The sequence below is a fragment of the Suncus etruscus genome, chromosome 12 (assembly GCF_024139225.1).
Source record: "Suncus etruscus isolate mSunEtr1 chromosome 12, mSunEtr1.pri.cur, whole genome shotgun sequence".
Taxonomy (NCBI): domain Eukaryota; kingdom Metazoa; phylum Chordata; class Mammalia; order Eulipotyphla; family Soricidae; genus Suncus; species Suncus etruscus.
Genome location: NC_064859.1, coordinates 23,781,073 through 23,799,728, shown reverse-complemented (window position 1 = coordinate 23,799,728; position 18,656 = coordinate 23,781,073). Strand labels below are relative to the sequence as shown.

The 18,656-nt window shown below is 41.5% G+C and overlaps 1 protein-coding gene across 1 annotated transcript in view; it reads right to left on the bottom strand.

Annotated features, from left to right (window-relative positions):
• Positions 1-18,656, bottom strand: part of PAIP2B (poly(A) binding protein interacting protein 2B) — a 34,949-nt gene that overhangs the window by 4,740 nt on the left and 11,553 nt on the right. The window contains exon 2 of the mRNA XM_049785130.1: positions 3,828-3,976. Coding sequence (XP_049641087.1) covers positions 3,828-3,965 — 138 coding nt within the window. The 5' untranslated portion in view covers positions 3,966-3,976. The remainder of the gene's footprint in view (positions 1-3,827; positions 3,977-18,656) is intronic.

Genomic DNA, 18,656 nt, shown 5'->3' with positions numbered 1-18,656 from the left:
TGAGCGTAGAGCCAGGAGTAACCCCTGAGCGTTGCCAGGTGTGACTCCAAAACAAAATAAAACAAAACAAAAAAACCAAAAAATAATAATCCAATGTAGTCCAAAAGTTAACATCATCAACTCAGTAAAAGTAATTAGTACCATGACTTAATGATTTTTTTGTTTGTTTGTTTGTTTGTTTGTTTTTGGGCCACACCCAGTAACGCTCAGGGGTTACTCCTGGCTGTGTGCTCAGAAGTCGCTCCTGGCTTGGGGGACCATATGGGACGCCGGGGGATCGAACCACGGTCCATCCTAGGCTAGCGCAGGCAAGGCAGGCACCTTACCTCCAGCGCCACCGCCCGGCCCCCGACTTAATGATTTTTCAACATTACTCCCTTTAAAAATTTTCAAGTATATTGAGGCCGGAGAGATAGCATGGAGATAAGGCATTTGCCTTGCATGCAAAAGGACCATGGTTCGAATTCCGGCCTCCCATATGGTCCCCTGAGCCTGCTGGGGGCGATTTCTGAGCATAGAGCCAGGTGCAACCCCTGAGCACTGCCGGGTGTGACAAAAAAAATTTTTTTTTCAAGTATATTACTTACAAAACACTTAAAAGAACGACATATTTCTAAGACACAGGATTAATATGACTGCTTAAGATCTAGCCTAACTTTACCCAATAGCATGCTCCTTCTTAATGAAATTTATCCTTGTCTGTAGTACAACCATAAAAATGGGTACCTAGGGGCTGAAGAGATAGCATGGAGGTAAGGCTCAAATCCCAACATCCCATATGGTCCCCTAAGCCTGCCAGGAGTGATATCTGAGCATAGAGCCAGGAGTAACTCCTGAGCACTGCCAGATGTGACCCAAAAACCAAAAAAACCAAAACAAAACAAAATAAGGGTACCTAGACACAGAAATGATAGGAAAGTCTATGTGCCTAATAGTAAGAAACAAAAACTTGTGATGGAAACTGCTGGCTTCTTCCTAATCTTGTTGCCTTCTTTCTAGGCACTAGAATAGGGGCAAAAGTGGTGACGCAGGTGGTAGGCATCCCATATAGTCCCCCAAGCCAGGAGTGATTTCTGAGAAGAGTAACTAGCGCATCACTGAGTGTGGCCCAAAAAACAAAAAATAATCATATTATCTGGGGCTGGAGAGATAGTACGGTGTGTAGGGTGCTTGTCTTGCATGTAGCTAACCACATTGAATCTTTAGCGTCCCATATGGTACCCTGTGCATTGCCAGGAGTAATTCCTGAGTACAGTCAAGAGTTACCACTGAGGGCCCGGAGAGATAGCACAGCGCCGTTTGCCTTGCAAGCAGCCGATCCAGGACCTAAGGTGGTTGGTTCAAATCCCGGTGTCCCATATGGTCCCCTGTGCCTGCCAGGAGCTATTTCTGAGCAGACAGCCAGGAGTAACCCTTGAGCACCGCCCAGTGTGGCCCAAAAACCAAAAAAAAAAAAAAAAAAAAGAGTTACCACTGAGTATCATGATATAGGTATGACCCCAAAACAAATCACCCCCCCAATCACATTTCTGAGGCAAAAGAGGTAAGGTAAGGGCCTTGCATGTGCCTTATCATATTAACATTACAGGCAACAATATGGTCTCACAATCATTATTGGGGGGGGGGTCATTCCAGTGTACAGAGCCAGGAACACAATTACATTTCTTTTCTATTTTTTGGTTTTTGGGTCACACCCAGCAGCGCTCAGGGGTTACTCCTGGCTCTATGCTCAGAAATTGCTTCTGGCAGGCATGGGGGACCATATGGGATGCTGGGATTTGAACCACCGTCCTGCATGCAAGGCAAATGCCCTACCTCCATGATATCTCTCTGGCTTCATTTCTTTTTTCTTTTGGTCCCCAATCACATTTCTGTGGGCCAGAGAGCAATGGGCTGGAGCACATGTTCTGTATTCAGGAGGCCTAAGTTCAATCCCTGGCACCACAATCCAAATACAAAGCCAGGAGTAATCTGTGAGTATAGTTGGGTATGGCCCCAAACAAACAAAATATAATGGTAGTCAGATTTCCCACTTCACATGATGACTGGTCATTTAATCATTTATTATGTAATCTTCGCAGAAGGCACATGAGCAGTCTGATTACCAATGAAAGGCAAATGCTTTACTTTAGCCTTCACTATCTCTCCATTTATCTGTTAGCTACTCAATTGATAAATGGCACAGGATGGTAAAGAACTAAAGAAGGAACAAATGGTCAAAGAATACTGCTGACCTAAAATGCTTACGCTGAGCTGTTAATATAAGGCCACTGATTGCTGCTCTATCTTGTGGGAGCAGCCTTCCTTTCCTCTACATAACACAACTCACTACCTCAGGCCCACATTCTGCCAGAACATGAGTTCCTAGCCGGGGCATGGTAGCTGCTGTCTCTGCATACAGCTGCTGTTTTTCCAGAAGTCTGCCAGAGCATGACTACTCATTATGATAGAAAAATATCAGTATCGGGGGCCGGAGAGATAGAATGGAGGTAAGGCGTTTGCCTTTCGTGCAAAAGGACGGTGGTTTGAATCCCGGCATCCTATATGGTCCCCTGTGCCTGCCAGGGGCAATTTCTGAGCAAAGAGCCAGGAGTAACCCGAGTGGTGCCAGGTGTGACTCAAAAACCAAAAGAAAAAAGAAAAAAAAAAGAAAAATATCGGTATCCGGGCTAGAGTGATAGTACAGCGGGTAGGATGTTTGCCTTGCATGTGGCCAACCCAGGTTCAATCTTTGGCATCCCATATAGTTGCCCAAGCCTGCCAGGAGTGATTTCTGAGTGTAGGGCCAGGAATAACCCCTGAGTGCTGTTGGGTGTGACCCAAAAACCAAAAAATAAAATAAAATAAAAATATCAATTTATTCTAAGCCATAGTGAAGTTATTCTAATTTTAGAGTTTCATAACCTTTTAGTGTTTGATAAGAACTATGGTCCTTTTGTCTAGAAACTCATAAATTTGTGCCTGCAATTATAAAGAACTAAGTGTTCCTGTAATATATATATATATAATTTTTATGAATCACCAGTAAAATTTTTTCTTTGAAATACCTCCTTTAAATGTCAATTGTTTCGACCAAATTTGACATGTCAAAAAAAAAGGGGCTAATATTCGTATCTTTCATGATAGTGACTCAACAAATATCTGTAGTTTAACCATACCAGGCATTTTTCTTCCTTCTCACTTCACCCATAGCTCCCTCTCATTTGCTCCTTTTCCCATTTCCACTCCCTCTTGCACCGCTTTATTTCTGTTCTAGATTCTGAAACAAGAGTTATGTATCTCTCCAAAAGCCAATTTGCTTTTTATTTTTGATGATTTCTTGTTGCTATTTTGTTCTGTATTTGAGTTCGGCTAAACTGCAGTTTAACATTTTGTGGTTCAGACTCATAGACCTTTATTGCCTTCAAAACTCAGCCTTGTTCTTCCTAACTATGTGATATTGGACATGCTGCTTGACCTCTTCAGAGTTTCCACTTCCTTATCTCTAAAATAAGGACAATAGTACAATTTAAGGACCGCCATAAGGATTAATAAGACAATGCATGAAAAGTGATTTGAAGGATACAAGGACATAGTGATTCTCAATAAACATTTCCTGGATGCATTAAAAATAAATAAATAAATAAATAAAAATATCAGTATCTTCCTCTTAGTTACTCTTGGTTTCTTACTAAATGAAGATGATCTTTGGTCAAACCAGACCAGGCTTCCATTTATTTCATTTTAATTCTAATGTCAAGAAACTTATTTCCTTTGAAACAGACCGATAACAGAGTATTATGTAATTGCTGAATTGCATATACCACTAGCCTTCTACTTTTCTTTACCTGTCTGTTGAAATCCTCTTCATTCTCCATCCACATGTACTCTGCAAATGGATTTTCCTTCTCCTCATGCCCATTTAGCCCCTGGTCCTCTTTGGATTTGACATTGGGTGGTGTACTGGCTACATTGGATCCATTCATTATGACTGAACCTAAATAGGAAAATACATAAAATAAATATAAGAATCAAGAAAGACGTCTGCATAGGCTGGAGAGATAGTATAGTGAGTGAAGAACTTGCCTTGTATGTGGCCAACCCAGGTTCAATCCCCGACATACCATATTGTTCCCCGAGTCCACCAGGAGTAATTCCTGAGCACCACTGGGTGTGTCCCCAAAATCAAAACAACAGAGGTAGGCTGATGTGTGCGTGTGGAAAGTGAGGGAAATTGGTGGCAGGAAATGAACACAAGTGAAGGGATTGGTATTGGAACACTGACTGAAACTCAATTATCAACAACTTTTTAATCTGTATTCCCTGGTGATAATATAAGAATTTGATAAATGGACTGAAGCAATAGCACAGTGGTAGGGCATTTGCCTTGCACACGGCAGACCCGGATTTGATTCCCGGCATCCCATATGGTTCCCTGAGCCTGCCAGGAGTGATTTCTGAACGCAGAGCTAGGAGTAACCCCTGAGCATCGCCAAGTGTGACCCAAAACAACAACAAAAAAGTTCTTAACTGAAGAGGAGCAGAATATGCTCATCTCTAAAAGCTTGGCTATATCCCATGGTTAACAATGATACAAGTTATCATTCTTTAAGAGTTAAAATAATAAGGGCCAGGGAGATGGCTCAAAGGTCCAGACACATGCTTTGTATGCATTCGAGACCTCCAGATTTGATCCCCAGTACTGCATGAGCCTCTGAATACTATGTCAGGAGTAGACCCTGAGCACTGCCAACTGTTCCCCCCCCCACCATACTCACAAAGTTAAATATAAATTTTTAAGAGTTAAAGCATAAAACATGTCATGTAATTTTCCAAAGCTGAATAAGGGAAAGTAGAAAGCTTAAACAGGTCAGTCACAAGTAAGGAAATTAAAACAGTAATTAAGAATCTTCCAAGAGGGCCCGGAGAGATAGCACAGCTGTGTTTGCCTTGCAAGCACCCGATCCAGGACCAAAGGTGGTTGGTTCGAATCCCGGTGTCCCATATGGTCCCCCGTGCCTGCCAGGAGCTATTTCTGAGCAGACAGCCAGGAGTAACCCCTGAGCACCGCCGGGTGTGGCCCAAAAACCAAAAAAAAAAAAAAAAAGAATCTTCCAAGAACCAAAGTTCTAGTCAGGATGGGTTCACTGCTGAATTCTTTCAAACCTTCAGAGAAGAGTTACTACCTTTACTCATTAAGCTCTTCCAAAACATTGAAGACACAGGAATCCTTTCTAACACCTTTTATGAAATGAACATTACACTAATATCCAAAGCAGATAGAGCATTTCCAGAAAAGAAAATTTCAGATCAATCTCTCTGATGAATATCAATGCCAAAATCCTTAACAAAATCTTAGCTAACTGAATCTAACATATCAAAAAATCATATACTCCGATCAAGCTAGATTTATCCCAGGGATATAGGATGGTTCAACATATGCAAAAAATTTAACAGAATACAAATTAATAAAAAGGAAAGGTAAAAGCCATAAGATCATATCAACCAATAGAGAAAGCATTTATTCATTTGTGATAAAAAAACCCTCAATAAGAGATGGAAGAAACTTATCTGAAAATAGTTAGGGCCGCCTATAACAAAGCCACAGCCAGTATCTTATTTTTTGTTTTTGTTTTTGGGCTACCTTCGTGGTATTCATGAGTTACTCTTCTTAGCTCTGCGCTCATAAATCACTCCTGGCTGGCAAGGGGGACCATATGAAATGCCAGGGATCAAACCCAAGTCTGCTGCTTACAAGACAAACACCCTACCTGCTGTGCTATCGCTCCAGCCCCACTGCCAGTATCATACTTAATTTTTACCTTAATGGTGAAAATCTCATTTCCTCTGAGATTAGGCACAAGGATGACCACTGTCTCCACTGTTTTCTATTTAATAAAGGATTAGTCTATATGTATGTCTAAAACCCAACTATGAATAACTTTGTAAATCACAATAATTTAAATAAAAATTAAAAAAAAATCCTGGCTACAGCAATCAGGTACAAATAAGAAATCAAAGGGACTCAAATTAGAAAAAAAAGCAAATGGTCTCTATTTGCAGGTGACATGATAATATACATAATATAATATACATAAAAGACCCTAATGAGTCAACCAAAGAACCTCCTAGAAATGATATAGCTAAGTAGACAGATTCAAAGTCAATACACAAATATCTGGTGCATTCTTATTTACCAAAAAAAAAAAAAAAAATCAGAAAAGAGGTCAAGAAGTCTATTCATTTAAAATAACATTCCAGTTAGTTCACCTCAATATGTTAATCAATTTTGTTTCTTGAATAAATTCTTACAATAAAAAAAGTGAAAAAAAATAAATTTAATGAAAAAAATAACATTCCAGGGGCCAAAGCAACAGACAGCATAGCAGTAGGGTGTTTGCCTTGGAAGTAGCCAACCTGAGACAGACCCAGTTTGGATTCCTGGCATCCCATATGTTCCCCCAAGCCTACCAAGGAACGAATTCTGAGCAGAGTCGGGTAACCCCTGAGAGCTGCTGGATGTGGCACGCACGCATGCACGCGCGCGCGCACACACACACACACACACACAGGAAAAAATGTATCTCAAAACATCAAGTATCTAGGAATCAACAAAGATGCACACACACACACACACACACACACACACACACACACACACAGAAAAATATGTATCTTAAAACATCAAGTATCTAGGAATCAACAAAGATGCATACCATGTAGACTGTAATAACTTTAAATCACTTAAGAAAGTAATATAAGCCCTTAGGAAATAGAAAGATATTCCATGATCATGGAATGGAGAATCAATATTATATTTTTGGTTTTTGGGTCATACCTGGCAACACTTGGGGGTTACTCTTGGTTCTGTGCTCAGAAATCACCCTGGCAGGCTCAGGGGACCATATAGGATGCCAGGAATCGAACCACTATCGGGTCCTGGGTCTGCCGCATGCAAGGTAAATGCCCTACCGCTGTGCTATCTATCCACCCTGAGAATCAATATTGTTAAGATGACTATCTTACTCAAGATATTATATAAATTCAATGCAATCCCATCAAAATTCAGATGACATTCAAGGACCTAGAAAAGTCATAATAAAGTTTATATAGAGGGGTATGCAGAGGTACTAGAACAGGGTTCTCAAACTCAATTTACCTGGGGGCCACAGGAGGCAAAGTTGGGGTAAGGCAGGGCCGCATAAGGAATTTTTCAATTTACCTGGGGGCCGCAGGAGGCAAAGTCAGGGTGAGGCAGGGCCGCACAAGGTTTTTCACACACACACACACACACACACACACACACACACACACACACACACACACACACACACACAAAGGAACAGCGGGCAGGAGCAATGGAAATGACGTCTGCGCTAGGCGCAAAGTATTCGCAATTATTCGCTTACCGAATATTAGCAATAAAAATCACATTAGTAAGAAAAAAAATCGCAAAAAATCACATTAAACATTTGCACACCCCAAACGAAACTGCTCGGGTATGTGAATGTTTAATGCTATTTTTTTCTTACTAATGTGATTTTTATTATGATTATTCGGTAAGCGAATAATCGCGAATACTGTGATATTTGAAGGCCGGTCGCGGGCCACAAAATGTTGTATGGAGGGCCGCAAACGGCCCGCAGGCCGTGAGTTTGAGACCCCTGTACTAGAATAAATAAGCTCTCTGATCACTGGGTCAGAATCAAATACCCAATGACAAACCTATATATATATATATGGACAGCTAATTTTTATTTTGTTTTTTTGGGTTATACCCAACAGTACTCAGAGGTTACTCCTGGCTCTGTGCTCAGAAATCACCCCTGGCAGGCTCAGGGGACCATATGGGATGCCGGGAATCGAACCACCATTGGTCCTGGGTTGGCCATGTGTAAGGCAGATGCCCTACCACTCACTGTGCTATCTCTCCAGCCACTGGAGAGCTAATTTTTGATTAGGAAGCAGAGAACATGTAAAGATGCTTCTTTACATGGTGCTGGGAAAACTGGATAACTACATGTAAAACATTAAAACTTGAGCCTATCTATCTCTCACTTTACACAAAATTCAAAGTGGATAAAAGATCTAGAGACACATCCAATAAATAAGTAGAGTACAATAAGGAAAGTGGGCAGTGTTCAAAATTTGAAACTTCACGGCATCTTCAATGATCTGATGACACTGGCAAAGGCAACAAAATAAAAAATAAACATATAGGACTTGAACAAACTAAAAGGTTCTGCATGGCATAAGGAACCAAACTAAAAGTAAGACAATTAACTGGATGGGAAAAATATTCTCATTCAACATTTCAGATAAGGACTTAATATCCATAAAGTTTAATACATAAAATTTAATTAATAAAGATCAACAAAAACAAACTTAAAAATGCTATTAACAGGGGCCAGAGTGATAGCACAGCGGTAGGGCATTTGCCTTGCACATAGCCAACTCTGGATGGACTCCAGTTCGATTCCTGGTATCCCATATGGTCTCCAGAGCCTGCCAGGAGCGACTTCTGAGTGCAGAGCCAGGAGTAACGCCTGAGCGCCACCAGGTCTGACCCAACCCCCTCCCAATGCTATTAAAAAAACGGGGAGAGAAAATTAACAGACATTTCTTAGAGAAAGACAAGTGGATCACCAATAGGTACATGAAAAATATCAAGACAACAATGTGATAACTTCACACCATGAGAATGGCACATCAAAAATAGTAGGAACGGGGCCGGAAAGGTGGCGCTGGGGCTGGGAAGATGGCGTTAGAGGTAAAGTGTCTACCTTGCAAGCACTACCATAGGATGGACCGCAGTTCGATCCCCCGGCGTCCCATATGGTACCCCCAAGCCAGGGGTGATTTCTGAGCGCACAGCCAGGAGTAACCCCTGAGCATCAAACGGGTGTGGCCCAAAAAACCAAAAAAAAAAAAAAAAAAAAAAAAAAAAGAACAAAAATAGTAGGAACACTTAAATAGTTTATAATAATAATTAAAAAAAAACACTAGTAGGAACAGGGGCCGGAGTGGTGGTGCAAGCGGTAAGGTATCTGCCTTGCTGGCGCTAGTCTAGGAAGAACTGTGGTTCCATCCCCCACGTCCCATATGGTCCCCCAAGCCAGGAGCAATTTCTGAACGCACAGCCAGGAGTAACCCGAATGTCACCTGGTGTGGGCCAAAAAAACAAAATAAAACAAAAATAGTAGGAACAATCTATGGTGTTGGGGATGTAATGAAAAAGGGAACTCTCATTCACTGCTGGTGGGAATGTTCTCTAGTTCAGGCCCTGTGAAAAATGATAGGGAGAATCCTCAGTCAACTTAGAAATGAGCTGCCAAAAGATTCAGCAATTTCACTTTTGGGTATCTATCGCCAGGACTCATTTATTATATTCAAAAAGATGTATGCACACCATTATTCATTGCTTTTAGTACAACAGTTAAGATAGAGCAACAGCTAAGACATATGGATTATAAAGATGTGGTATGGAGAAGCAATGAAATACTATGCAACTGCAAGGAATGATGAGATCATACAATTTGCTGCAATCTGGTTGAAACAGGAAGATATGTTGAGTGAAGTAAGCCAGAAGACAAATACAGGATGATCTCACTTTATCTGTGGTACATAAAATAATTGTACTAGGAAATGTAGTAAAGGGTGATGCCTATATCACCCTTGACCCCAGAGCTAGGGAGGAAAAGGACAGAAAAGAAAATAAATTAGGTGGGAAAGAAGATGAGAAAGGTAAGTAATGGGGAAAAAGGGGACTGGGTTTCAGTTATATTGGGGATGTGCTATACATCCAAAACACCGATCCAACACTGAAAACATGAGATCTGAGCTGAAACCACCAAACTGAATGTGCCTGCCAAGATGGCAGACAGGGGGTGGGAGAAATGGTTGGGGATAGGGTGGGGGATGTATGGGAGTATGGGAGCGCTGATGATGAGAATTGACACCGGTGATGGGATGGGATTGACGTTGAACTATTTAATATGCCTAAAACTTGACTATAATAACTTTGTAAACCATGCTTTTTTTAGGGGCAATTCTTTCATTAAATAAACAAAATAATAATTCTACCAGAAGTAGGTGTTCCTCTGTACCATAAATATTATGAAATGAATTGTCTATATTCACATTTCTTTGATTTTATTTTTGTTTTGTTTTGTTTTGTTTTAGGGCCACACTAGCAGCGCTCAGGGATTACTCCTGGCAGGCTCAGGGGACCATAAGGAATGACGAGGATGAAATCTCAGGTCTGTCCCAGGTCATCCTTGTGCAAGGCAAACGCCCTACAGTTGTGCTATCACTCCAGCCCCTTCTTTGATTTTTTTTTTAACTGAGGTTGAATAGTTTGAGATATTTAGACACCTGGACATCAATATTTATTTTGTAATTTTTTTTTTGTTTTTCTTTTTTTGAAAATTTTTTTTTCTTTTTTTGGTGGTAGGGTGGTGGGGGGTGGTGGTATGGTGAGGGGGTGGGGGGTTTGAAATTTTTCTGATAAAGCATTTTGCCTATTTCTCCTTGGGGTATAATGTAGCTTAAGAAAATTATACTTGCCAAATTTTATTTTTTCATAAAATAATGTACAAATGAAAACATCATACTTGATTGTATGTGGTGCAGGGTTTGAACCATGGTTGCAGCTGCCCCCAAAGGCATTCAAGGCAAATGCCTTACTCCTGCATTGTCTGGCCCACAAATTACTATTTTAGGGGGATGAAGGCAATGTTTAGTAAATTTAATTTTTGTCTATAGCTTGTGTCTTCCTGGCTATAGTAGCCTTTTTAGGGGGGTTGGGGGAGTAATCTAGGTCACACTTGGTAGTGCACAGGGGCTACTCCAATTGGTATTTTGTAGACTATAAGTGGTATTGGGGATCAAAATGGGCTTGATCTCATGTAAGGCAAATGTCTTACTCTCCCGTATAGTCCTGGCTTTTAAAAGTACACATACATTTTTTTAAAATTTTCCTTCTTTTGTTCCCAAATCTATTTTGATATGTTCATTCTCTTTTTCTGTTCTTTATTTGAATGTGAAATCCTGGATCAGACCCCAACATGGCTCCCTGTACACTGAGGAATGTGGCCCTGGAACACAAGAACTGTACCTAATTATATTATCAACTTCTGAAAAGCAAGACTAAGGTTTATATATCTGGTGACTCACTGTAACATGAGGAATTCCACAAATATAGCTAATCATCACGCTCATGTCGCAACTTTCCCTTCCTTGCCTCAATGCTTCAATGCTTCTGCATGCTCCTTCAAGAACTTTTTGAAGTTCTCTTTAACAAATTATATCCTCACTAATAACATCTTGGCAATGTACATGACAAAGTTCTCTACTTCTGGAGAACTGGTCTTCAGTACAAAGCTTGGGGTGAGAAGGGTAAGTTAAGAAAGGGAACATTGGGGCCGGGCGGTGGCGCTAAAGGTAAGGTGCCTGCCTTGCCTGCACTAGCCTTGAACGGACCTCGGTTCGATCCCCCGGTGTCCCATATGGTCCCCCAAGCCAGGAGGACTTCTGAGCGCATAGGCAGGAGTAACCCCTGAGCGTTACCGGGTGTGGCCCAAAAACCAAAAAAAAAAAAAAAAAAAAACCCAAAAAAAACAAGAAAGGGAACATTGGGGCCGGTGAGGTGGCGCTAGAGGTAAGGTGTCTGCCTTGCAAGCGCTAGCCAAGGAAGGACCACAGTTCGATCCCCGGTGTCCCATTCAGTCCCTCCAAGCCAGGGGCAATTTCTGAGCTCTTAGCCAGGAGTAACCCCTGAGCATCAAATGGGTGTGGCCTGAAAAAAAAAAAAAAAAAAGAAAGGGAACATTAAGAATCTCAGAGAATGGGCCCGGAGAGATAGCACAGCTGCAGCGGCGTTTGCCTTGCAAGCAGCCCATCCAGGACCAAAGGTGGTTGGTTCGAATCCCGGTGTCCCATATGGTCCCCCGTGCCTGCCAGGAGCTATTTCTGAGCAGATAGCCAGGAGTAACCCCTGAGCACTGCCGGGTGTGGCCCAAAAAACAAAAAAAAAAAAAAAAAAAAAAAAAAGAATCTCAGAGAATGGGGCCAAAGCAGTGGCATAGTGGTAAGGAGTCTGCCTTGCAAGTGCTAACCTAGGATGGACTAATCCCCCAGCGTCTCATTTAGTCCCCCCAAACCAGAAGTGATTTCTGAGCACATAGCCAGGAGTAACCCTGAGTATCAACAAAACCAAACGAACGTATCTCAGAGAAGAAATGTGCTTGTCAAAGGCAGGGGGAAGGGAGGGAAATTGGGGACATTAGTGAAGGGTAATGGGAACTGGTGAAGGAATTTCTGTATTGTGTTAAAACATTGTACACTTGAAACTAAACCACAAATATCTTTCCAACTTTGTAACTCACAGTGATTCAATAAAAAATACTATTTTTAAAAAAGGTCTCTGCTTCTAAATACAGTAAAAAAAAAAAAAAAAAAAAGGTTGCTTAACCCCTTTTAAAGTTTAAAAAATTTGGGGCCTGCTATGAATTTCTTAGGAAAGCGGATCTCAAAAGGTAGAATTTTTTTTTGGCGGGGGTGGGGTGCACACCCGGCATTGTTCAGGGGTTACTCCTGGTTCTCTGTTCAGAAATCACTCCTGGAAGGCTGGGGGACCATATGGGATGCCCAGATTCGAACCACTGTTGATTCTGGGTCGGCCCCTTGCAAGGCAAACGCCCTACCACTATCTCTCCGGCCTCAAAATGTAGAATTTTATTTTTATTTTTTGGGGGGGCCACACCCAGCGGTGCTCAGGGATTACTCCTGGCTGCCTGCTCAGAAATAGCTCCTGGCAGGCACGGGGGACCATATGGGACACCGGGATTCGAACCAACCACCTTAGGTCCTGGATCGGCTGCTTGCAAGTCAAACACCACTGTGCTATCTCTCCGGGCCCAAAATATAGAATTTTAAACAGTGAAAAACAGCTGGGAAAATAATTTCTTAACAGTTATGCTATAAAAAGACAACATATCAAAATGTAGTCACTTTTACTAAAACCACACCACCACGCTGAGAGTTAAGAGCTGATTTAATTAGTTTCATCCTCTCCTAGGAATGGAATCTTAAAAACCAGTAGATCTGGAATTACCAGAGCCAGCTCTAGTGAGATAATTGGCTCGACAGACCTCAGCAATCCCCTAAAGGAAGGTGACCTTCCATAAACAATCTCTCTGCCAGTCTAACTTCCTAGTCCCATCCCCCTCTGTCTATAAAAGTCTCATTCGATGCAGTACTCAAGAGATTCTTTGTACTTGGCTAGATGGGAAACTGATATATGAATCATAGAGTACAGCCACTGAAATCTTTTGAATGTAAGACAGAACCCATTTGGGGCCAGATAAAAGTACAGTGGGAAGGATTCTTGCTTTGCAAGCAGCAGATTTGAGTTTGATCCCCAACAACCCCCATAAGGTCCCTTAAGCCCCACCAGGAGTGATCGCTGAGTGCAGAGCCGGGTGTAAGTCTTGAGAACTTGAGTGTGCCCCCAAACCAAAAGAACAAACAGATGAAAAACAAACCCATTAATAACTAAACCACTGTCAGTTTAATTAAGCATCTAGCATGAAATGTATGAAAGCAATGATTATTCTGACCTAGGTTCGATCCCTGTATGGTTCCCAAATTTGCTGCCAGGAACAATTTCTGAGCACAGAGCCAGGAATAACCTCTGAGTGTCACCAGATGTGGCAAAAAAAAAAAAAAAAAAAAAAAAGATGATAGTTGGCTACACAAATATGGAGTATTTATATAAACGATAACTGAACATATGGGCTGAAATATATTAACCAGGAAGAAAAAGACAAAATGAGATGGAAGAAGACCCAAGACATAGTCTTAAACTATTCAGACGTTTTACGAAGACAAACAGAGGAAAGAAGTGTGAGAAGTCACAGAATTGAGAAGGAAGCCAAAGTGTGGCATCAATGAGATCAAGAAATGATAGAACCCCCTAGAAACAAAAACAAACAAACAAAAGAGGTCAGTGATAGCACAGCAGTGGGGCATTTGCCTTGGACATGGCCAACCTGGGATGGACCCAGTTTGATCCCTGACATCCCACATGGTCCCCTAAGCCTGCCAGGAGCTATTTCTGAGCACAGAGCCAGGAAAAACACCTCAGTATCGCTGGTGTGGCCGAAAAACAAAAAACAAACAAGAAATGATAGAATGCTAGTGCAAAGAGAGGGCTGAGGTTAATGCAGGCCTGCCATGGGAGAGCTAAATGATTTAATCCCTAGAACCTGTGAAAGTTACTTTCTCTGGAAAAGAGAGCTTTACAGATGTCTTTAAGGACCATGTAGTGAATAGATTATCCTAATGGACCTTCAATTTGGTCATGTCCTTATGAAAGGAAAGCAAAGGGAGACTTGAAATAAGAGGAGGAGGCAATGAGATCAAGGAGGAAGAGACTGGAATGAAGGCATGACAAGACAATGTCACAGCCACCAAAAATCAAAAGAATAGATTTTTCCATGAAGTCTTTAGGAGCAGGTCCTAACTATATCTTGATCTTTTCAGGGTTCATTATCTGGGCTACAACCAGCTCAGGGCTCAGGTGCTTAAGTCTTATTCCTGGCTCTGCATTCAGGGATCACTATTGGAGGGCTTGGGGGACCATATGGGGTACCAGTGATTAAACTCAGGGTGGCTGCGAACAAGGCAAATGTCCTATCTCTCCAACCCCTATATCTTGGTTTTAAACTTCTGGCTTCCAAAAGTGCAAGAGAATGTATTTATGTTACTTAAAACCATAAATTATGCTGTTTAAAGCCATCAATTGGTAACTTGTTACAGCAACTATAGAAAATGTGCCCTATTAAGTGCATATGCTGAAAGCTGCTGAATGAGCCAGTGGAAGACTGGGGTGTGTCCACAAAATTTAGGATGATGATCTCTAATGACCTTAACGAGAATAGCTAAATAAAAAAAAAGGAGCAACTCCTGGATAACTAACGGGGTAGAAGGAATCTTTCTGAAGGACCAGGGTTAAGTGCAGAGCTGCTCCACAGGAGAAAGGGAACCATTTTCTGGCTAATTGGAGCACAACACTATTACAAAGCAAAAAAGAAAAAAAAAAAGATCAAATGTGAAAATGTTGCAGATAGTGAAAAGCCTCACACTGTGTAATGTGAATTCTAGCCCAACATAAACTCAGTTTTCAAAAAAAAAAACCGCCAGCTTCTATAAAGATTAGCACATTGAATTTTTTGGTGTGGAACTGACTTGAACAGGCAGAAATTGATGTCTCTACAGTGCAAGGGTAAGACAGAAATAGGTCATGAAATGGGTTAAGTGTTCAAAACAAGTCTACCCAACCCTCTAAAGAAAAGAGAAGGCATCATTGGACAGTTTGGTTACAGAGGAAACAAGCAATCTATCCACATACAAGGGGAAAACATAATCAAGTATTAGGTTCCAGAGATGTCTCAGTGACTTAAATGCTTGGTTGAAAGAAGTTCATGAACACAATCCTCAGCACACTGCCATGAGCCAAGGTGATCCTAACAACCTCTCAGTTTGGTCTTTCTGGCTAGACTTAGAAAAGTAACTTAGGAAAAAAAAAATATGGCTGGCACGGCACTGCCCTACATGTGGCCATCTCTGGCTTGATCCTTGGCACCCCATATGGTTTCAAGCACAGCCTGTGCCAGGAGTAAACCCGGAGCATAATCAATATTCTACTACTCTCTCTTTTAATCTTCACAACATATCTATAAAATAGGTGTTGGGAGCCGGAGACATAGCATAGTGGTAGGGTGTTTGCCTTGCAAGCAGCCAACCCAGGGCCAACTGAAGTTCAAATCCCAGCATCCCATATGGCCCCCTGTGCCTGGCAGGAGCGATTTCTGAGGAGAAAGCCAGGAGTAACCCCTGAGCGCCCCCGGGTATAGCCCAAAAACAAAACAAAGAAACAAAAAAACGGGCCCGGAGAGATAGCACAGTGGTGTTTGCCTTGCAAGCAGCCGATCCAGGACCAAAGGTGGTTGGTTCGAATCCCGGTGTCCCATATGGTCCCCCGTGCCTGCCAGGAGCTATTTCTGAGCAGACAGCCAGGAGTAACCCCTGAGCAACGCCGGGTGTGGCCCAAAAACAAAAAACAAAAAAACAAACAAACAAAAAAAAGATAGATGCTGTTATTACTATTTTTTTTAAATACGGCTTTTCCATCTACTTAGATTTATTAAGTTTTTTTTTAACCTTGACAATATAAAACCTAGTTAAGTGCCAGAATTAAGGCCTAAAAATTGAAATTTAAAAAAAGTGGGGCCCAAACCCAGTTATACTTAAGAGTTTTTTAATCTGGCCCCTGCATTCAGGAATTACTCCTAGAGGAGACTGGGAGACTATATAGGGATATGGGGATAAAACCTGGGTCAGACACATGCCAGGCAAGTGCTCTCTACCCATTGTACAACTCTCCAGCGTTCTCTCACACTTCTTACCTTAGTTCTAGAATGACATAATTTTTTTTTCCTCAAACACTGCTAACAGAATAGGAAATAAAGCTAAATAAAAATATATTCAAAATATGCTACTTAACAAAGGAACTAAGATTTGGGAAGAAAAAAAAATTAAAGCTACACTTACATAATAGTTTGCAAATATATTATATTCTTTACCATAAATATCCCAAACTCCAAATAACTGAGCCTGTTGGCACTTTAATAAGAAATCAAAACCGTGGGGCCAGCGAGGTGGCGCTAGAGGTAAGGTGTCTGCCTTGCAAGTGCTAGCCAAGGAAGGACAGCAGTTGGATCCCCCGGCGTCCCATAGGGTCCCCCCTAAGGCAGGGGCAATTTCTGAGCCCTTAGCCAGGAGTAACCGCTGAGCATCTAACGGGTGTGGTCCAAAAAAACCAAAAAAAAAAAAAAAAAAAAGAAATCAAAACCTAAGTAAGCTGATAATGCCTTAACACACTATTTCAAAATCCAAAAAGCTCTAAAAATGTTTCATGTTTCATGTCAAAATTCAGGTTACACTAAAACTTGTCCTGAACTGATGTGAAGTTATATATAGCTCCCATTTCTCCCATTTTGTGTGAATACTTCTATTTTACTCAGAAATATGAATGTGACTAAGGGTGTTGCACTAGACTTGCTGGGGCATCATATAACATTCGGGCAAACTAGTTCTCCCAAATCTCAACTTTTTATCTGATAATTGCCTTTTCTGACCTTGTTTCCTTCCTGTAGCCCTCACTCATCTTGTGTTGTGACCCTCTTCGAATATGGGGGCCATGCAGGGCTATAGGTGTTCAATAAAAAAAAAAAAATGACTGAAACCCAACTACAAACATGCTTGTAATCATGGTGCTTAAAGATCTCTATATATTGATATCTTTATTCATACAATTTGATTACAAACAAGATTAATTTTAATTAAGGGGGGGAGCAATGATGCAGACAGTAGGGCATTTGACTTGCACACACTAACCTAGGACGGACCGCAGTTCGATCCCCCAGCATCCCACATGGTCCCCCAAGCCAGAGGTGATTTCTGAGTGCATAGCCAGGAGTAACTCCTGAGTGTCACCAGGTGAGGCCCAAAAACCAAAACAACAACAACAACGAAAAGCAAACAAACCCACAACAAAACACTATGGTGTGGTTGGAGTTAGGCAGTCCTACAGTGGGGAGAGCACTTACTTTGCATGCAGCCTACCAAAAACAGCCAATGGTTTTATACCCAATACCATAAGGTCCCCCGAGCCCTGCCATGAATGACCTTAAGCATAGAGCCAGGAGTATGTTCTAAGCACTATTATGGATGGTCCCAAATTGCCTTCCTCAAAAAAATTTGAAGATAGTTAGCTTTATCAATATTACATCATACAAGGATATGCTAGCACACACACAATGTGACTTTAGTAAATAAATCTTTAAACTCAATAAATTTATTTTCATCAAAAAAATCTATGTCCTAATTTTTCTAATTTCACCACAAGGCTGTGAAAATTCACTTGGGACACATACTGGCAGCTAGCTACATAAAACTGTTTCAGAAAATTAATTCAAGTACAGTACTGACACAGGGGTGCTTGCCTTGTACTGTACCAAAAAACCAGGAGTTTGACCCCTTCTCGGGGTACTACTTGCATGCATGGTCAGGTTGCTCTACTGGCTGGCACCCCAGTGCTGCAGCAGTGTGTGCGGTGTCTAGCATAAAGCCAGGTGAGGTCAAGCACCAAGCTGGATGTGGGACGCTTCGCAAGCACTCAAACCTACCAGTGAACACTGTGGCCAGAGTACAGTGGAGCACAAGTAAATGTACAACCTCTACAACCATAGTCAAGTTACACACCCTGACACAATAACAGCAAGAAAAGGGGAAAATGACATGCAGATTCTCAGGCTCCAGTCAGAGAAATGTCAGAGGTCTGGGATGGAGTTCCAAGTCTATATAATGTTTTAGGAAATCTGGGGTGTTTTAGTGTGCAACCAACATTTGGAACTACTGTTCTAACTGTTTTAACTACAGGAACCAGTTCAACTTTTTTTTCTCCTCCTTCAAATTCTCTGAAGAAGCAAAACAGGAATGTTTCCAAGTAGTGAGGTCAACCCAAACCACTTGTAATACCAGTTACTTCTCCAACAGTCAACACTGGACGAAATAATAAACTTGAAAAGTGAAATCTGTCAGCAGGTAGCAGA